At 37.6% G+C, this 22505-nt stretch overlaps 1 protein-coding gene across 5 annotated transcripts in view; it reads right to left on the bottom strand.

The window, feature by feature from the left end:
- Nucleotides 1–22505, bottom strand: part of dscamb (Down syndrome cell adhesion molecule b) — a 152192-nt gene that overhangs the window by 43419 nt on the left and 86268 nt on the right. For 4 of the 5 annotated variants that reach the window (XM_017420072.3, XM_017420073.3, XM_017420074.3 and 1 more), the window contains exons 4-7: nt 4194–4340; nt 3058–3336; nt 2543–2818; nt 1029–1325 (exon numbers count right to left, since the gene is read on the bottom strand). In XM_017420072.3, coding sequence (XP_017275561.1) covers nt 1029–1325; nt 2543–2818; nt 3058–3336; nt 4194–4340 — 999 coding nt within the window. The remainder of the gene's footprint in view (nt 1–1028; nt 1326–2542; nt 2819–3057; nt 3337–4193; nt 4341–22505) is intronic. The other variant, XM_037973852.1, reaches the window with a different exon arrangement.

The following is a 22505-nucleotide window of genomic DNA, read 5'->3' as shown; positions in this document are numbered from 1 at the left end:
GTTGTTGCTAAGTATTAGGCAGTGAAATGACAAGCAGATTAAAGTGTTCCAACTATCTCAAGTAATATTTAAACACCCATGTAGTAAAGCTACTTACGTCGGTAATATTTTCCACTTCCTTTATATATTCAGAGCCTCATTCTGTATTTATTCTAACAGAAGGGTTATTCATTTGAACATCTGTTTGTAAAAGACTCAAACTGGCTGCTTCAGTAAAAAAATACACTTAGACACAGACACACATTAATAATCTTTCTCACACACAACCACGCCACAGAGGAATGTATTCAGTCAGAGGAAATATAATTTTCTTCTGGTGATTTGCAAACCATTTCCAGATGAACCAAGATAATTAATTTACCCTAAAAATACAAGCATAGAGTTACAGTTTGAAGAGACAATAACATTCAGGGGATAGTCTGGTCATTTTTGAAGCGATGCTCTGTCAAATAGCTCTCAGTAGTTAGTGCTGTATCAGCTGTGGCATCAGTCATTGAGCACAGAGTTTGGAGAAAGGGGCAGAAGTTATCTTCAAGACTAGGCCAAGCAAGGTCCTGTTTAGCTACATTAGCTAAAATTTAATTTCAACACTTTTGGATGAAACTGTCCATTCAGTTTGTTGTTCTTTGCTCAAATGAACAATGTCCGTGTTACTACGTGAATGTATGTGTGCTGTGGCATTCTTTTGCAACAGTATGACCTTTCTGAGAAAGAATCTTTTTGTAAGCTTAAAAAAAAAACAATATAAAGGAGCCCTCATTTGGCTTAGCCTTGACAATAATTTATGCCCTTTTCTTTAGACTCCTTGCTCTACGACTGATGTTATAGCTGATAAGGTGCTAACTAGTGATAACTATCTGACAGAACAACACTTCAAAACAGACAAAACTATCCTTTCAAACAATATTCTAGGAAACACTAAAAGAAAAACAAATATATGTAAGTCCCAATCATCAACAGTCACTCTTTGACATGCAGACACACAGGTTGTGTATTGTTGTTCTTGGAGGAGCTGATTTGACAAGCACCTCTTACGTTTATTCGAGCCTGGTGGTACACGACCCCGGCCGAGTTGCTGCACGTGCACCGATACAACCCGCCGTCCTGCACCTGGGTGTGTGTGACATTGAGCTGGCTGACCACGTGGCCCTCGTGGGTCTCGTAGTGGCCCAGGTGGTGGTGGCTGTCTTTGATGACGGGGTCGTCGTCCAGCGACCAGCTGCACCGGGGAGGCGGCGTTCCTTTGACGTTGCAGACCATGAAGAGGGGCTCGTTGGGGTTCACCACTTTCTCGCTGAAGGAGGATAGGATTTTCGGGGTACCGTCTGCGTTGGGGGGACAAGGTGGAGCATGAAAGGGTGAGTGAAACAGAAGCCTGCCGGGGACTGCAGAGGGACATTAGTCTGTATGGTAAATCTGGCACATTTACACCATGTACTCATGTTGAATTAATGTGCACTGTCCCTTTTTTCAAGAATTAAACTTAAATGTTCATTAACTTTCCAAAGAACCAATAATATCCCTTTATTAAATCAAGAAACAAATAAAGAAATTCATAAATCAAAAATATAATTGTATCGAGTTTAAAGTTTGAAACAATAAATTAGTAGGTTCATGTTGGTACTGTTAAACAAATAACTAAATAAATAAAATAACTATTGCTTTGGCAAGTATGGTGTATAAAGGATCACCAGCTTCTTTATTTGGAAGCAAAAGATGAAAATAGAAAGATGAAATAAATATGACATTACATAATAATCTAATTTAATTGATAAATGTGACTTTATGTAAGAAAGGTCACCTAGAATGAATTAAAGTTGTAATTAAAATGTTTTATAACTTTTATTACAAAAACAATCATTTATAATGAGAATAGGTTTAATTAGTTTTTTTTGCTTGATTTATCTTTAAAACATCAAATAAAATGGTGTTTTACAAAATAACAAGTTAATAAATGTACTTTTGTCAAGACCACAGGATCTAAAATAACTTTTCGACGTGCATTTAACTATTACAGCAGCAGCTAGAAGACAAAAGCTCTTCTCTTCACCCTCTATAACAAATATTTATTATCATTTATTGTTTTAGGGAAATATTTCTTGTTAAAAACTTGCTTTAGTAAAATAGGTAAGCCAAAAAGAAAAGAAAAGAAAGCAATCCTGGATTTTTTTCCCCCATTAGGCCTTCATCTTTCCCTGCTTCTCAGACACAAAGAGTGTTTGGCTTTTAAAATGTCTGTGTCTACTCGCTGTTTCTCTCTGATAATTTCAGTCTATTCCACGTGATTATAGATTATCAATATCTTCTTCCAACAGCTCCCAGACCACAGGAGATGGTTGCCTAAGCAACGCTGCTGAGGTAAGATACTGGACTAAAGTGTGCACGTGCGTGTGTTTTTAAAGCATGAATATATGGCAGCACAGAGTTACAGTGGTGTAAACTTTCTGCTAATCTGCCAACTCACCAATTATTCATAGAACAACTGTAACACTTTGAGCTTTAGATAGATGGAACAGATTCTCTAACACTGCAACTGTTTTACCTTCGAGGATAACCTGCACAAAGTCCTGCGCAGACATCTTGCCCTTCCTGGCGAAGCACTGGTAAGCTCCTCCGTCACTTTTCGTCATTCCCTCGATGATCAGGTTCTCCCGGTTCAGCCCGGTGAAGCGAACGTTGTTCCCAGGGTAGATGATCTCTCCGTTACGATACCATGAGATCTCGTACTCATCTGAGCCACTCACGCTGCAGGACAGAGACACCTTGCTGCCCACGCTGCCCTTCACCTTTCGAGGGTTGACCACGGCCTTCAAAGGCTCTACACACGCAGAAAACAGACAATTAAAAAATGTTTTGATGACAGACTGATGATGACATAAGGTTGGGAAGACTGCTGAGAATGTTCAGGATTAACTAACATGGTTGACTAGTTTTTCAGAGGAAATTGATCAGAGAAAAAATATTTTAGCCACTTTTTTAAATATATAAAAGCCAGGATAAAACATGTTTTCTACCACAGAATTGCAGTGTTGCTCCTCCTATAAATAAAATACTTACGTTTGACATACAGGCGCCCCATGACCTCGGCGTTGCCATAACTGTTCCACACTTCACAGACGTACGTCCCCGAGTCACTGGGCTGTGTGTTCTCTATCAGCAACCCTGAGATGGTCTGGCGAAAGCGACTGTCTGGCTCCAGCGGGCTGTTGTCCTTCAGCCAGCGGTATTTGGGCGGCGGGTAGCCCGAGGCCTTACAGGGCAGCTCCACTCGGCGATTTATCATCACCTCTCTGCGGTCAAAGCCATCCAAGATGGCTGGCTCAGCATTGGTGGGGTCTGGACAGAGCAGAGAATGTAGCGTTAATTAGTGGTGTGCAAAGCCCGGCGCCAGACAGTCTGATGCAAGACTGATTGTTGGGGTCAATATTTAGCTCCATAAACTATATATACATATTTCATGTGGACTAGAGGAGAGAAACTCATTTAATATCGGAGATGAGACTAAAAGTTGATTCTTTTCCATCCATCTTTTCCAAAAAGGCCTAGCATTACCTGAAAGAATGCATATCACCCACCTCCTATCATGCCAGAGTTTTAAACTAAGATAATCTTATAATGATCAACGAATTATGATAAAGTTAAAGCTGTTTTGTTCAAACTTTGAAAATAACATTACGCACAATCTCACTTGATACAGCAAGATCCTATGTTTAGAGGTATTTGTTGTGAATGATTTTTATCTACCACCACATCAAACTTTAGCTCAACGTATGTAAAACTGATTGAGTTATAGCCATATTTGTGTTGGCTAATGTTGATTAGCTGTGGCAGCTGTCCTAAAATGGTTTGACTCCAAATGTTAATCAGGTGTGGATTGATTCCAATTGTTAATGGCCAAGTTTCAAACAAATAACTTGTGTTAGATTATAGAGATTGGGTTGTGGATCAGTCGCAGCTACAACCACACCACATTTTAGCTTAATATCCGTATAATTATCTGAGTTAAAGCCATTTTTATGTTTATTAAGGTTGATTAGCTGTGGCAGCCATCTTGAATTGGTTTATTACAAGTACGTTTGGTGGTGGGCGATAATGTTCTAACTTTTACAAAACTGCTCAATAAAAAGTTCACTGCACAAATAAAAAATTTTATTTATTTTTTTAAACGGTGAGAGTATGAAAGCAGTACTGACCTGACACAATGAGACGCGCGCTGTTACTCTGGCGGGTCTCACCGGTGTAGCGGTGGCGTGTTGTGCAGCGGTAGTTATTGAGGCCATCCTCAGGCAGGACGTCCACAATATACAAGGCTCCCGTAGATGTGATCAGATATCTTTGTCCTGGGGAAGATTAGGAGGAGGAAGTACGGACATGAGGGGCAGCAGTTGTTGTTTGGTGTCAGAACAACACTTTACAATATAAAACGTTCCTTTTCTCTGGCCTACATGAAGACTTTCTTTCTCCACAAAGTGCCAGTTATGAACAAACCTCAGCAAACAAAATCCTCAAAAAAAGTATTTGTTTGGCCAAGTTTTGAGCAAATATAAAAAATGCATAAACATGAAAAAATAACAACTACAGTATTTTCTCAAACGCAAGACTTCATGGCTAATTGTAATGGAAATAATTAAACTAATAATTCTGAACACGAAACACATCCATAAATTAAACGCCTGGAATTCCTTGGAGAAATGCATATCACCCGCAGTCTTTTACTAATACTTGTAACCCGACTCCTACTACTTTCTGAGAGTTTCATTGAACTCCGTCAAAAGGTTCACAAAATATTTTAACACAAAAACACAGACAGGGCAAAAAACATTATCTCCTTTTTGTGTTTGTGATAATAAACATCCTACACAGCTGTTATTAAATCTGAATATCTTTTCCATGTCTGATCCATAAACAGCTTCCACTGTCTTTGTGTTCTTGCACTTCGGTATAACCTCAACGGTGCTGGCGTTTGATACAGAAAACCAATTCCTCTTTGGCTGTCACAGCCAGTTCTTTAAGTGCAGTAACATTATGTTAATTCTACAGATCAAACCAGGCTGAGTGGGGTTGTCAACATCCATAAGGACATAAACCTTCCTCTCTCCCATCAAATGGATCCCCACAGTCCCATGGGAGCGGACTGATGTCAGAACTGATTGGAAAAGCAATTTACACAAGACTGTCAGCTCTTTGTAGAGGTGGGCATGCTAAGAAGGAAACAGCAGCGAAGGAATTAAGACCAGAGGAGGAGCAGTTTTAGTAATATTTACGAATTCAAGAAGAAAAAGATGTCGCTTAACATCTCAAGGTTAAAGAAATTAAACTACAGCTGCACCAATTAGGGTTTGACCTGTTTTTAAAGAGGAATCTCCTTGGCCACGCGTCTGTCTGGTATGCATCATTTACACTATTGTAAAGCAAAAACACTGGGAAGAAAAAAATGAACAAAAAAACAAGCCAAGCGGCATTTCTTTGAACATGTTTTGTACGTCAAGATTTAGTCTTAATTCAGTTTAAATAACCAGTTCTACAGGAAGGCCTATATGATGAAGACAAATCCCTTCATCACTGAACAGCAAACAGAATGGCCCTCAGGATTGTTGTGTACATGTTTTATTTATCTTCTAGCAATCTAAAGACTTCATGACCAGAACATCAAAACCAATTCTCCTCCAGGACATACCGTATATTCTCTCTTAGACTTTGAAACCGAAAGGCCACAAAAAGAAGAGAAAAACAAAAAGAGGCGAACGCTTACAGCTGTAGAATATCAACTTAGAGGGTGAACTGAGAAACAAACAAACAAAAAAAAACTGGTTATATCAAAGTGATTTAAATATTAAAGTGGAGAGCGTGTAAATTAAATTAAACAAATGAATAAATGAATAAACAAACCATGACGGATCACTTCATTCATTGCATCTGAAGCCACTTTAGTGCTGCCTGCCACTGAAACTGATACAGAGATGTTTATATTATTAATTACTCTATTATAAACTGAATGAGCTTAAAGAATATATAAATATATAATATGATCTGGACCACATATGTATTTGATTTTTAGTAAAATTTTGTGAGCCAAAACTACCTGTTTGAAAAGAACAGACTTTCTAAATTAACAAGTCTGAAATGTGCTGATTTACAAATATAAATGTTTTTATGAGGAACTGAAGTTATTAACTGCCTTAAATGTAATTTTATTTTCATATATATATATATATATATATATATATATATATAAAACTGACAAATATTATCATAATTAGTAGTAATAAATTAGTAGCAAGAAAAAGTTAGTATTTTTGCACTGTAAAGATAGTAGATAGTAAAATAAATATATTCAAGGGCTCACTGCAAACTCACGTCTGCTTGAAGATTGTTAGAAGCGAAACAAACCTGAATCTTGTACGTTTCAGGGTAACTCTGATCAAGGTTGCACAGTTTGCATTTTTGACAGCTGAATAAAATCTCCGCAGACTTGACTTTGATTGCAACCCACTTAAGAGAGCAGTCACATCAGCAACTTATCATTAAAAAAAGAAGGAAAGCGGGATTGCACTGGAGAAAATTAGTTGTGAATTTTTAGTGTGAACATGGGGAGATCTGTTAACATTTACTGTTTTTTTATTATTGTTTTAAATCTACAATAAACAGCGTTATGATAAATAAATAAAAACAAAACTTTAAAATGTTCTGACAATGTTCATAATTTATAATTGTGCTTTTTGTTCAAAACAATTTTCCAAATTGTTGAAATTACATTTCAAAATCGGCTTTTAAAATGCATTAAAAAGCAAGTGTAGCTATGGGATTTTCCTCCCAGTGTATGTTACCAAATTGTCTGCAGCCTCCTTTAGGTCATAAAACATAATCCCCAATAGACTGGAGGAAAAAACAAACTGTATCTTACACTATTATTGCAGTTTCTCGCTCCTGTATGTTTCATGTTGCAGTGCTGGGCTGTGGTTCTGTGCTCAGTTTCAGGACACAAATATTGAATTATCACACACCACGGACCAATTTGCTCAGGAAAAAAAAAAGAAAAGAAAAACTAAACTAAATGCAAAACGAGATTATGCGCTAATGTTAACATCAAGCTATGATATTAATATTCCACCAGGGACTTATATGTATAAAGGAAGCAAAGCAGGCTTAATATCGCTGCTTTTTATGTGCATTTTTAATGTTTAGACAGGCAAAGCAAAATCAACCTTGTGGGGTTGAACAAACAGGAGGGGGGACTGGAAGTGGTGGTGGGGGTGGGGGGGGGTGTATATTGAGGCGGCAGAAGCAAAACGAAACTGCTCAGCTATTGTAAGCATTGACCTAGATAGAACCGACAACAGATTATACGAATTTGATGTCCTGAAGGGGTTTCACGGGTTTACATTCAGGACTGTTAGATGGGCAACCAGCAAGTGGAATCTGTGAGGAAAGAAGGGGAGGGTGTGTGTGTGTGTGTGTGTGTGGATGTGTGTGGATGCCCAGTAGCCATGCAGACATGCCAGTAAGCAAGACAATTGGTAAATCTCCTCGGTGCTCAAGAGGGGCCTGTCTTTTTTTTTTTTTTTTCATCATCGTTTTTGCTTTTTTGTTTCATTTTCACTGCCTCACTTCCCATCTGTAGTTAAACAGGTTGTTTAGCTTTCGCACACTCGTCTTATTAATCCTCTCTTGATTGCTTTAAACGCTTTATTTAGCGCCGCACATGCAAAATGCAGTTAACCAACAAAGATGACTTCATCCAGGATAAGGCAAACCGTGCTTTCCACACAACAGCCGAAACAGAATTCAGACATCTTCTCTAAAGCCATCCACTCCTTACAATGCTTCATTCCTTTTTATCCCCCCTCTTTTCTCCTCCTCCCTTCTGGCTTCTCCATTTTGATTCTGTACTGGTCCTCTGAAATCTCACTGTGGAATCCATCTTGAGTGAGACAAAATGGTATTTCACTCCAGCCGCTGCTGCAATTTTCCCTCCAAGCACCTCTATACTCCTGCAATACCTTTTAAGACGTCAGAGCTCAGTTATTGTGTTATGACAGAATGAAGTGCAGGCGGAGGGGACACTACAGCAGAGAAGGGTTTCAAAACAAGCACTGTTATATTGATGTTTTTTTTTTTTCCTTAGTTATAACTTGCCTATTGCATTGGAATTTTAGCAACGCAGAAGGTGATGAATTACGGATAATTAAATGTGAACATTCAGCTGCAAGAATGTTAACGATGCATTCAAAACAGTATTTTAGTAGAGTGCAGTATATTAACCTAATACATGTCTGAGATGCATAAAAAAATCCCCTGAAATGGCATTTCTGTGGTATTGTCAGAAAGCGGAGTCACTCTCTCCATTTATTCGCAGGCTCTGCGTCTGTAAAGTGAAAAAGTGCTCCACTCCACCAGACACACTTTATCTAATCATCTCCACTTTGCCAGAGACAGGATCTAATACAAACAGCGGGTTCTCATTCTCAGCAGGCTAAATAAGCCTCGACGTACAGATGAACTAGTGTCACAGCATCCTCACTGCCAACGCGCTCTGAAGTCGCTGGGATTTAAATGAATGTCGAGCTCAGCTGACAATCTGCATTTTAGGACTGAGTTAGTGGAGAAATAGCAACATTTTAACCTAACTGGATATGTTATTAGCATCTGTGGCTCTTTACAGTTATTTGTGGTTCATGCGTCTTGCAAAACACACATAAGAAATACATTTTTATTGCTTGCCCTGAAGGTGAAATAAGGGCAATAATGGAATTGCTTGTGTTTGTCTGTCTGTTTATCATGTTAGCAAAATACCTCATGAACCAATGGAGGGATCATCTCAGTCAATGTTACAGGTACTGAGGAAAAGTCCAACATGGTAGTAGCTGAGAGCCAACAGTGTCAATGGCTTTGTCTTTTTTTAGATGTGATGCTGCCAACACAATCAAAATTACCCCGAAACTCGTACAATTTAGTTTAAACATTTGATATGTTGACTAGGTTCCATTGTGAATAAAATACGGATGTATGAGATTTGCAAATCATTGCGATCTGTTTTTATTTACATTTTACAGAACGAGCCAACTGCGGTTGTACAAAAATGGTTAGTCAGTTTTTCAGATATGTATGTAAAATTTGGTGTGGTAGTAGCTGAGCGTCATCCCCAAATCAATTTGAATTGAACTGAGAAAGCTTCTTCTGTCTTCAAAAAGATGACCAGTTGGCTTTGATTAAATTTATAGGATCTCCAGTGTTGTTTTAGATTAAAGAGGTAATGAAGCGACTGCCGTCTATCTCAGGCTCTCAAAAGATCCTGAAAAAAGTTGCAACTATTGAATCATTTATAGGCTTCTATTTGCTTGTTTGCTTTTGCACCTCTGCATAATAAAGGCAAAAACAATAGTGAGAATAAATATAAAATAAATTCTTTAACCTATAAAAATTCTTTAACTTACTCAAATAACCTACTTACAAAAAAAAATCCTAAAGGCAAATTTATTTTATTCAGTGCTTTGTTTATTCCTTTGTACTGATTAGTGTTTCATATGGACAACTATTACTGTGACACAACAGGCTTATGCAACATTATGAGAGGATATAAGAAAAGAACAATTTGAAAAAGAAAAAAAAACTAAAGGAACAAAGATTTAGGACTCTATCAAACAGAGGAAAAGGAAAAATATGCTGCAGCATGACCAAATTAGCTCACCAGAATGTTGCACCGTTAACAACTTTGGACAAACAGTAGATGGACTTGTTTCTGGCTGAAATGGTAATCACTACATGACCATTACAATGAGACCAACAAACAGATGGAGCATGCTGAATCATCTTAGACAAACTGGAGTAACGGGTTGTAAAATGTCAAACAAGAGCCGTACCAACGGCAGATGGTGGCTCTGCATGTGAGTCTTTATGCTCGGACTTGCAACAAGCTTTGAGAGGAAATTAGGCCCAGTTTTACCAACGCTGACTCATCCTTGAGAAAAAAAAAAAAGTTGTAGGATTTTTGTGTTTCCAGCACTGAACGCTTACATGATCTCAGCTGTGATGAGGAGCTGACCTGCCTTCAGACTGATTCAGTGTCAAAGAAACTTTTACAGAAGAACACAGACAGAGAGTTCTGTATCATCAAAGGACGAAACGCTGCTCTCAAACCAGTTGCGGCAAATCAGGCACTTTTTTTGTTCAGCTCCATGTAACTGGAGGGGACTTCATCAGGTTGGAACAATAAAAACAGCCTGTAACAGATTCATCCCTGTGCAGAGGTTAGCAAGATTAAGGTGGCTGTTGACATTTTTATGGGCAGAAAAGTTTTCTGGAAAGAGTAATGAATAAATAATAAATAACTATATTGATTCTTTGTGCTGCATTGGTATATGTGCGAGGTTCTGACGGCAGAGATAGGAGGTGCATCTTGGAGGCTTCCATGGAAAAAAAAAGGCTTGAAACCCTTTTTGTAGCACATGTATGTCTGATTACTTGATGGACTGAGAGCAGCTGACTAGTAAAATATTAGACAGCTGGAGCTCTGGTGAGAGTACCCTGAAGTGAGTTTTGTGGTAATGAGGATTCAGTTCTTTAACTAATTTCTGCCTGCTCAGAGTTAGCGGTACATTGCATCATGAAATGGGTCATGGGGGGGCAGGACATCGGATCCCGGCTTTAATCTGGGCTGATTGAGGTCACATCGCATGGCCGAACTCTCCACCTCAGAGCTCCTCTGGGCTACACGCCTGCATGCACAGAAACTAAAATCAGCACTGTGACTATTCTGCAGATAAAACAGGTCATTTTCTGTGTTTAATCTTTACTGGCCGCTTTTCTTATAGACTGAATGTCTTAAAGCCATCTGTAATGATAGCGAGGTTGAACACATTATATCACAGAACCAAAACAAAGCCCTGAAAATGGAAAAAAAACAATTGTACTCCCATTGTACGTACTGTACATGAAAACACAAATAGAAGTGTTGCATGGCAAAAAATAATCACATAACAAAGTTCAATGCTCTCTTTACTTTCAAACTTTTTTCTCCTAATCAGAATTAAATTCAAAATTAAAAATAGTTTTTAGCAATTTGAGCTACACTGACTTTCTTTAAGTGTTTACCCTCCAATAGCATCAGTAAGTCTCAGCTGCTCATCATCAAGTTGTCTCATTTTCTGTATTAGATTAGATGCAGTGAACTTCTGTCTGTCACAATTTGGTGTTTGTCATTGTGTTTTAAAAATGACACGTTTATTTGCAGCCTAACATATTTTAATTAGTAATTAATGCTTGTCTTTAGGCCAAAAGTTAAAAAAACAACATATACACCCAATACATAGAAAAATTTGGTGTTACAGCACAGGTTCACAGTTCAATATGTTGGTGACTTTTAATTAATCAGTGTTGGAGTACAATAAGATTGCATCAAGTAAGTTGGTTTAAAAAGACAGAAAGACACTAATTGATCCAGTCAAGACAACAAAATCACAGAAAAGGTTTGATGCATGCAACTCTTGAAGCGAAAGTTCAGACCTTTTAAAGTGGGGTTCTCTAGAAAGGCTATGAACGCTTATTATTTAACATGTTTTCGTTATCTCTTTGAACGAACCCAACTTGGAGAAATGGAGTTTAATTCTGACCAGACTGATGAGCTAATGGCTAGCCTGAGTGAGGCCAAGTGTAAAGACGTTACAGCGGGAATTTCATAATATTTTTGCTCCGTAAAACAAAATTTATATGAGTGCAAAGGTTTATAAACTAGCATAAACAAAAACAGTTATAAAACTTTATAGGTTTAAGTTGTTTTAAGGTGGCAGGATTAGCCTTATCTTATCAGTCTGGTCAAAATTGCATTTCATTTGTCCAATTTCAAGTAATCTGGTAGAAATTGTAATTAAAGATTTATGTGTTAAAGTTTTAATAAAATTGTCAGCAAAGATCCAAATATTTAAAATAGTTAGTGCAATGGATTTGTACTAAAGCCAAATATAAGAAAAAGCTTACAGGGTGTCTGTAAACATGAGGTTGTTTTTACGGTGCCATCATCTGACCAATCTGTGTTTTATTTGTCTGTGACCTGACTGAAATCCCATTAAAAACTCAAAGCTACCTGTTTATAGGCAGCAAATAAAAATACAATAAAAAAGCAGACTATTTTTAAACCACAAAAAAGTTACATACGTTTGCAAATATGTATAAACAATATTAAAATCAGGATTGATCATGTGCACTTTTTAACTCAGCTAAAAAAAAATCTCTTATTTTTAATGCACCTGCACTATGAATAGATTTTTTCAGAGTACCAATAAATGATAGAGCTGCCATTGAAGCCTGAAGAAGAGGGCATCCTTGATTCAGTGAAAGTTCTGGCATCAGAGCTAAAATGCAAAGAGACTCTGTCTCAGTCTGAAAACCCTCTGTGTTCCTGTTTGGCTCGTTCCACTTCCTTCTCTGCCTCTTCTCTGTCCTGCACTCCCTCTCTCTCTCTCTCTCTCTCTCTCTCTCTCTCTCTCTCTCTCTCTGTCTCCCTGCTCTCTGTCTCTCCCTCTGTGTCCTGAATGTTAAAATAGTGGCTGGCTGTGTCAGAACACTGCAATGAAATCCTGCAGTCTGAAACGGCCGCATGAACACAACACCGTCTTTCACCCCAAAAAAACTGACCACCGATAAACATTTCTGATATTTTTTAGCGCCTAAATTACAGCAATTCCATAATGATAATTTGGAATTCAAACACAATGTCTCATGTAATAAATCTGAATGTTTCAGTCAATTAAAACTTCTGACTGATAATTACAATGATTTCAGAATTAGACTATTCTGTTGTTTAAACATAATCTTTATAGACTGGGTCAACATAATCAGTTAGTTTTGACTCCATTTTTTTAACAATTACAGGTTCTCAATTTATTTATGTTGGTGGAATCACTTCTACATTTTTTATTAAATGAACCACTGCATATTTTTGGGTAGCAGTATATATACAGCCTGGTGTGTACCTTTGCTAATCTGGTGCCGAAGAGGACTAGGCTGTATTATGACGTGACTTGTTACCCTGTACTTACAGAATACACACCTGCTATTTAGGTAGAACATTTAGTACTTAGTTAAGTATGCAGTACATACCAGGAATGGATCAGGTAGGTTCCATACCTGGCTGTGTTATGTATTACAATATTTAATCATACCAGTCTTGTTGTTTCAGGTAAAAATGCTTTCATTTATCCAACAAGACTGACACATACAGTATGAGCCACACATGAATACAAAAAGCAAAAAGAGTAAATTAATACAAATCTAGACAATCGTTATTAAAAGAAAAAATAAAAGTCATCCAAGAAAGTTCAACAATACTGTTAAAAAAAAACTTGTATCAGACTGAAAAGGTAAGGCTGATTATTATGGATTTATCATGAAAAAAGCCACGTAACTGTGAGAATTTATTTTTTATGTTCATGCCACAGGATGTTTAAGTGTAATCTGCTGGTAAAATAGATCCAATAGTCAATCAAACAGTTGATCAAAAACAGATTAACAAACTGTAAAATAAACAGAAATACAGCTTTTATGACCACCTCCACAAACCACCAAAATATGTATATATATTAGTCTAAAAAAGTGTATATTTTAGCTTATATGTGGTTGTTATTCTTGGCAATATTCAGGATGACGATATTCTCAATCTGATCACATCTGGTGCCCAAACCAGAACATGAAGATACTTTTTCTGGCTGACAGCAGAAAACATTTAGCCTGTTTTGTAGAGTAGTAAACAATTTACCAATTTAAGAAAAACTTCTGTTTTACTAATTGGAGAAAATAAAAAAGATCAACAAAATGTAGAGTTAAGAGTTATGTTTAGTATCTTCACTTTAATCCATTCCCATCAAAACACAACTTGTAGCCAATAATCTGATTTTATATCTGACACTCCAAGGCCAACCAGCTAAATATTTCCCCTTTTCCATTTTATTTTTTAAAAAAAACAATGCCAAAAATGGCAACTATTATAAATAAAGTGAAATGCAGTAACTTGTACTGTTAGACCTCATAATAATAAATTATACATTAATTTTCATTTAACATAAATAATTTGTGCACTTTAAGTCAAGCACAAAATGTGCAACTGTTGTGAGACGAACCATTCATATTTAATAAAAAACAAACAAATCAAAGAGGGCAATTTAATAAATCATGCCTCACAGTCTGATGTCTGAAAGGCTGCGGAGGAGGAACGATTGACCATTAAGCAAAGAGACAATGGTTTCATCACCACATTCTCAAGTCTCTATGTCAACAAATCCTTGGACAAAATCTGGACGTACACAAATGCCCCTGATGAGTTCACTACAGTGTCACTGTGTGTTGGACAGAATAAAGGAAAGGTTGTAAGTGATTTAACATTGCCTGTTCTGTAAATGGGTTGGAGTGCTGAACATGACTGCAATTTATTTCACTTTATAAAGCACTGATAAAAAAAGTAATCTCTGTATCAACCCAGTTGATATTACCAGTTCAATCCCTACAGCCCATTGTAACTCTGTAAGAACCATGTGTCATTCAAAGAGCGACGCAAAGAGTGCGATATTAATAATTTATAACCTTTCCGCGGAATTCCACTTTAAAAGATCTGAACTTTATATTGGCTAAGCCAGTTACATCATTAAATAAATCCAAATTGACCCAAAGCTGCCCGGGAGGGAAGCTAAAACATCTTTGCTCTTTTTTGTAGCATTAAAGCAGGGGCTGCGCAATGAAGTCTTGACTCTTCAGAAAACATTGGCATAAATGATGAGATTTTGGCAACTTAGGAATGCACAACATGAGGTTTAAATTAAGGGTACATTTATCAAGAAGCCCATCCATGGCGGCTCTGTTCGTTTATTTTTTACACTAACCTTACTGTCTACTCTAATGTTTCTGGGACATAAACTACAGCATGCTGCACAGATGAATCTGAAGGGAAAGCAGCACACTGCAAATAAGTGAAGAGAAGGTTTATGTTCACAATAGGAGACCACCTTTGTACAGGACCACATGGCGAGAAGATTAATTTTACATTAATGTATAGCAGCTTGCTGAGTTAGGCTGCAGGCATTCATTAACACACACACACACAAACAGTACATCAGAAGAAGTGCTGAAAAGAGAGTCAGGTCTCCGAGGTTAAAGAGTCTGGGGGGTGCCGATGTCTTTGATGAGGTTAGCAATCCAGTAATCTCTGCTGAAGCCCAGGGCCATTAAACAGCACCTTGATAAGCAGGTCTGTGCGTTAAAGAATGTCAGGACAGCCGATTCAAAACAGCAACACGACCTTACAGGAAGTTTTCAGCAACAAAGAAGAATTCATGATTCGCTCAGGTAATAAACAAAAATAGGGATGAGATGTTTCAAGCCTGGGTCCATAACTCCTATGTGATTTGTCAATTTAGCAACAGAATCCCAGTAGTGTTGTTGGTTTTGTTAGAAGAAAACGAATAAGGAAGGCAAACTAAAGGTAATACATTGACTAGTTGTGTTACACCATTAATTTAAGTTCAAAGTTTGTCGTGAAGTTTCTACTTCAGAGAAGAGCAGGAAACACAAAGGCAGGACTGAGGAACTGTTAAATTAAGCACCTGGATTTAACATGATACAACATGTACTGACATACCATTGTCTCACAAACTGGACTTAGACCAGTTTGCTTTTATACCTCAGCAAGCTTAACGACACACAGAAGAGTCTACCCTTGAACCTATACATACAGAAGGACTTTTCTGTTGTATTTTCTAAATATAAAGTACAGAAAGAACCCACAGCTAAACTAAATACTGTAAACACCTGTTGTCTCTGTGTTATAAGCCGAATCTTTACACTGAAACAAATTAAAAGACAAAAATCTTAGACAAGTAAAGAAAACAGAGAAGTTTTAACAGATCTTACTAGCCATGAGATTCAGTATGTCACTCAAAGGTTTTGTGTTAGGCGTCAGTCACACTGGACAGCAAACTCTCTAAGTTCTCTACGTCCTACATGATCTATCATGGCCTACTTTCCATGTCCATGAGACACTGTCCTGCACCCTCACCACGCTCTATATGCCAGCCCTGACCCAACTTGCTCAGACGACATCAGGATACATCTACGGGTATCGATCCTATGCTAGGATGTTTCCATGACCTTGGCACAATCCCTGCTGTAGCCTAGGATTAAGACCAATGAGGTCAGTCCTGCTTCAAATTCTAGACACCCAAACCACATCAGTGCATAAGGGCCCCACGTCATGGTTACGCTGCCGTCACACTAACACATCCTTCACCTAGGATTCCAATATGCTGCAACCATAATAAGAAACAACCATGAACTTGCTCTGTAAGTTTTGTGCAAGCTCAAAACCCTCCATGATCTATTGTGCTCTATCACACATTATGGAGAGTCCACTGAGTCCCTAATACTCATCTGAAGACTGCACCAAGAGCCTGCATGTTCTGATAGATTTTTTAATGTTGTAGTGGCATTGCCATCAAGTGTGAAGGGGGTCAGACATCATAACCACATCAGTAAAACAATAAACCTGCTTAAAAAGGTTTAATTATTTGGAAAATTGCTGTTACATCCTGTGTGCCTGCACCTGTGTGGTGTGGGCTGAGCCTTTTATAATAGGTCCTTTTGTGCATTTCTCTCTCTCTTCTTCCAGCTGCAGCTCGAGCAGCACCTCAGGGTGCTTGGAAAATCTTTTTTTTAATTTCAGTTGATCACAATTAACTGGGACCAATATGAAAATATTAGATTAAGAAGGCCTACCCATACCTGTAGAGACATACATAAAGAAGAATATTACATTGGCATTGGCATAATTTTCTCAAAATGTTTTTAAGTGAAATGGAAATGTTACAGCACAGAGTAAATCTGTATATTTCAATCATGCATGCCTTGGTTTAGCATTTTGTCATTGTTAAAAGTACAAACCTGCATGATACATGAGAAAAATTGCTGAGGATCTTTATTAGTCTGCAGAGCAGAAAGGAAGCAGCCCAGTAATACAATAAAAACCCTCAAAAACGGACAATAGTTGAGTTCATCTAAGTAACCAGACTAATAAGGAAGAAGCTGGCATGCAGTTCAGGTAGATGTAAGGGCCTATGAGATCCATATTGTGGAAAACACAGACAGAATCAAAGAATTGGACTTTTCTTCAAAGTGTTTTTCACACTTTCTAACTTTAATAATGAACGAGACTGCTGCAGCCTCCTCTCTATGTGATGTGATGTGAAGGAGGGGGTGAGGGAAAGTGTTTACATTACAGCGAGTCGAGCCAAAGAAGTCCATTGCAGGCATTCAGAAATTACATTTAACACCAAGGACAAAGATTACAGCGGAATAATAGCCAAACGATAGCTATTATTTGTGAAAATGATTTCTCAATACGTTTTGCTGATACATAATTGACCCTAACTGCAATACAGAGAGCAACGATAACTTAAACCATCCGTAAATTCCTCAACATGAGAACATGTCAGCACATATGAGATGGAGTTTCTTAAAGACTAGCTGTGCAGAAGAAGACATTCTTCCTTAAAAATAATAAAACTGTTTTTATTGAGATTTTCCTAGAGCATGTTTGTAGTCTCAGACAAAATCTGTTACTTTTGTGTTGAAGCAGCTGGAAGTTGTTCAATTAAAATTATAGTGAAAAAATAAGTCTTTGTCAGTTATAATCATCATCGTCATCATCATCAGTGGAAATAGAACCCAATTGTAATGCAATATAAAACGTTTACAATATATTTATTGTCATACCTATGAACTATACTGTGATTTTAAGGTTCATATGTGAAGAACTGTTTTTTTTTATTTTTCACAATAAACACATTTGAGGAATTTTATTCTCAAAAAATACAAATATCTTGTCTTATATATAAATATATAGCCACAATAAAGAATTGAACGTTTTATTGAACTTAAACTGCTGTATTTTTGTTAAACATTTGTTGATATGAATCAGTCTTTTTATATTTTACTATTGAATGGTTAAAATTTTATCAATCTACCAAATAACAAGAAATTTGTTGGATGAAAAAAATGTTATATTATAAAACACAGAATTCAGAAAATTAAGAATGGAGAACAAGAATGTTAAGAAATAGAATATTAATAATAAAAACATTTCACAGGACTTTGAAGATATACTTCCACAACCCTATCTTTGTAAAGCTCAAAGAGAGAGATTATCTAAGCTTTTATTACACCAACTTTTATCCTCATACATCTGTGATCTGTCCCAGTTACACTCCAGAAGCAAATAGTTGGATTAATTTCGCAATTTACCATTTCACTGACAATTAACTGTTAGAACAACTAAATAAAGCTGCAGCAGAGAATTTTTCAGATGTTGCTCAGATGACTTATCTGGAGAAATGTGCTCACAGATGGACAGTAACGTGAGTAATTAAATTTAGACGGATATTTCCACCTAATTGAAGTGGGATTCCTGGCTTCGGGCTGCTCGGGTGTATGTGTGTGCATGAGCTTGTGCATGTGTACAAGTGCACATGTGTTCTTGCACATGCAACACGTGTACAAGTCTGCCATCATAACCTAATTATTGTAGCAGCTTAACAACAGCAATTAGCACATTTCCATCAGACGACACTAATTTGTGAATTCCATTCCAGGGCCGTTGAGGACTAACGCAGTGAGAGGGAGAGAGACTTAATTCACTGTTGAGCTACAGGCAATGTTAAATCCATATCTATAGAGCTGTGAAAATTGCTTATGGTAATTGCAGTTATTGTAAAACTAGGCTGACGCTTTAATGAAATTTCAACTTTTAATCATTTGTTTTTTTGTATAGTCCACATAGTTTGTCCCCTTAGGGAACCCATGTGTCCTCATCCCAACATAATGCCTCTCCCCCGACATCTCTGAGATAAATTAAATTGTACTATCAAACAAAAGTTTCCTCTCCGAGGGAATGGAGAATTCTGTTTTCTCAGTATCTACAGCCCTAAGTGAACTGCTTTCTAATGCACAGTAGAGTGGATGTGATAGTAGATCAATATGAAATATATTATTGTCATGATAATTTGAGCAGTACTTATTACAAACAAGCTGTAGTCACAATATTGATAAATTATAACCCCTTAGGTTGGTAAAGTGAGAGCAACATTAGCTCCTTTTTAAAATCAACTTTCCAGTCTTTTTTGTCCCTTTACTGCAGTCGTCTGGAGGTAAAACTATGAAGAGTTTCAGCTGATTTTCAAAAATACTTGGAAGAAGAATTCTAAACTTCTGCAAAACTGAGAGGAAATATTCATCTAACATTCTTTATCTATGCTAACAAACCTTTTGCACACTTAAAAAAGTAATTCTTTTTTTAATTTGCTATGTGGGACTCGTATGAGTAGCCAGAATAATATTGATTCCTCTCATGGAGGAAATCAAAAAAAGAGACCAATAAATGTGTTTATAGTTTCCCAGCATATAATGTCCTACTATCCATCCATGCATCCACTCATGTAAGCAAGACAAAAACTTTGTTCCCCTAATTTTGAAAAGAAACAACAACAACAACAAAACAGGCACAACTGCTTCATTTGCTCAGTTGATCAGGTGTCTTTTAATATGGCTTTTACTTGTGGTTCTGATGCTGTTTTCTTTAGTGAGTATCCTGCGTCTGATAGCTATCAGGTTTTTTTTTTAATAACTCAAGCGATAACTCACTGGGCTTCGACTGGTTAGGTGAATGGCTTTCATGAGGAAGTCTTCCAAATATCTCCAGAATATCTTTTATGAGGTTTTCAGATTCCTCACATGTGTTACAGAGGCGTGCAGCTCTGTTTAAACATGTTTAAAAAGCAACCTATTTCTCAAAAAAGTAGTGCTGGGCATCTCCAACCATCTCAAAACGGGAGCTATATATTGACACCTGAACAGGAGCGTTCCATACAAGGTTAATGTCCAGGTCTGAAAGCCACACTGATGATAAATAATAATTGCTGAAAAACTGGCACAACTCTGCCTTTCTTCATTTCAAAAAGTGTACTCCAGTATATTAAATCATAGTCGTGGAGGCAGCTGACAAGGCAGGAACAAAGCAAGCTGGGATAGGTGGAAATGGGCAACAAAATAATGTGCACGGCCAACAGTGCAGTTTTGCTATCCATGCATACACACACACAAAAAAAACAACCCATGGTTATCAAAACTGCCAGCTCAAAACAAGGACACACGGTGTTGGTCACTTAGGTTGAAAAACACTCAGAATTCAGAGAGACTGCAACAAAACATTCACTTATTTTCTCACAATTTTTCCACAATTTTGAGTTGCCAACTAGTCACTTGATAATTGCAGCTCAGTAAGATACAAAATCTTTATTGTCAGCTGAGAGTTTTTCGTAAACAGCACAAAAACATCTACTACCAATCACTATAATTCCAATGACAAGTTGGCCAACATCACATTTAATTTTCTTTGTTTGGGATTTTGGTGGTTGATCAGTTGATCAGCTGGCTTTTAGATGCTTTTCTTAAATCCATTATTGGTCTGATAGGTGGTCCCTGATTTTGGGTGACACCACCTCCTGCCAGCAAACCTTTTTCTCTCCATTAAAGAGAGAAACTCTTTCCTCTTTGCTAATCATCACTTCTGCCCAGATCATGGTCAACTGGACCAACTCTCAGCTGCTCTGTCTAATCACCATGGAAAAGCTGGTTGTGCAACATAAAAACAAGCCTGAGTTGCAGCATTTAAAGTCTACACATTAGTTCCACCTATAACATGTTTAATGACCAAAAAAATAAAATAAAATAAAGATCATACGGATTCCCCACCACTACCACTAGGGGGGCTCACCTCACAGTTAGAGACTTATACAGACATTTTTCTTATTCTCCCAGAAACAAAAAAGAAGCATGTTGTCTTTCCTGACAGCTGATCAGATGGGACTGAAAAATATTAAGCTTGAATAGCTTTAAATGATCATTTTTCTGCCCTGTTCTGATTAGCAGTTAACCTGACTTCCCCATTAGACTGCCTTCCTTCCTGATTCTCCAGAGTGAAATCTCCCTGACTGCCGTCTATTGTCAATAAGATTCTGATTACTCACAAGTACTCCCCAAAACCTCACATGAAAAAGATCTTCAGAAAAGATGGGATTTTTTAATGGCTACAATTTGGTGATAATGCATCTGCAATCAACAAATGTTTCTGCTGAGGACACATCACCGTCAGAAAAAAAGAAAAATGTTAATGGTGAGCAATTCTGGCAATCTTTGTTCATACAAGTGACTCAGAAAAACCTGCCCCCTCTTTCTTCTCATCCCCCTCTCTCCCCCTCTCTCTGCCTTCCTCCATCCTGTGCCACCCTCCTTTAGTTCTTACGCAGAGATGCATGTTGAGTGATAGGCCTGTGGATGAGTCTGGACAGTGCGTCTGAGGCCCTGGTTTTTAATAGGCTTCTGTTCCCAGTAATTATGCTGACACAATTTGATCAGTGTGGGGCTAAGTATCTTCATCTGAGGGAGATCGGGGGGAATTAACGCTGATGTAATAAGGACAATTTGTCACTATTAGGACGGAGGTGTTGACAGGCACTGGTGTTGTCAGGGCAACTGATGGTGCTCCCTTTGCTACAGTATGCATCCTGCTGCATCCGGCGGCCAGAGCTGTCAGCCCCCCTTCAGTAATCGATTCCTTGGGTTTCTTTGCACAGCCAAGCGCACACATCCAGGGACGTACTGATATCCACAGAAATATAATAAAGAGAGACTGCACCTGGATGTGATCCAGCACTGAACAATGACATGCAAACCCACACTACAAACTCTCAAGGCACATACAGTTCCTACAAAACACCTACACACACACACAAAAAGACAACAACAAAAAAATATCTCTGCAACACAGCACCGAGAAAAAAAGAAAAGGAATCCGTTTCACCCAACACTGAGACTCGTTCACCTTCAACACCGAGCTGGTGGACACTGGAAAGGCAAAACATCATTACATCAAGCCTGAGAGGAGGCAGTGTAGGTAGGGTAAAAAATGCACTACTGAGACACAAGTTCAGACCTCACTCATCGCCAAGGAAACAACCGGTGCCAAGATCTTGACTCTCTAATCTGTCTTAGTTAGCCTTTTTCTGAAATAAATCCACATTAATGATTTGTTCATAGTTGTGTCGAATAAGCTGTTTTGCTTCACTTTGGTTTCAGCTTCTGACCCCTATTGTATCATTTAGTCTAAATATTTCTAAAACCCTAAGCTCTGTACTTCATTTCTGTTTCTTTACTTGATAATTTCATTGTTCCTCTGAAAGATTAAAAAGATAATTCTGATATTGTAAAGGGATTCTGTAAAATGGTTTTGAGCAATAATATCTTACCTGTTGTAGATAGGGCTTTGAGCAACTTGCTTTTGGAGAAACTGAGTTTAATTCAGATTGACAAGCTAAAAGCAGGCCCAAATTTTAAAGCAGTTCACACAAAAGCTGTGAAAGTTATTTTATACACATTTGCACAGACCATCTAATTTATATTGGCAGAAACATAAT

This window comes from Kryptolebias marmoratus, linkage group LG2 (assembly GCF_001649575.2).
Source record: "Kryptolebias marmoratus isolate JLee-2015 linkage group LG2, ASM164957v2, whole genome shotgun sequence".
NCBI classification, from domain to species: domain Eukaryota; kingdom Metazoa; phylum Chordata; class Actinopteri; order Cyprinodontiformes; family Rivulidae; genus Kryptolebias; species Kryptolebias marmoratus.
This window is presented reverse-complemented; position numbering and strand designations above follow the sequence as displayed.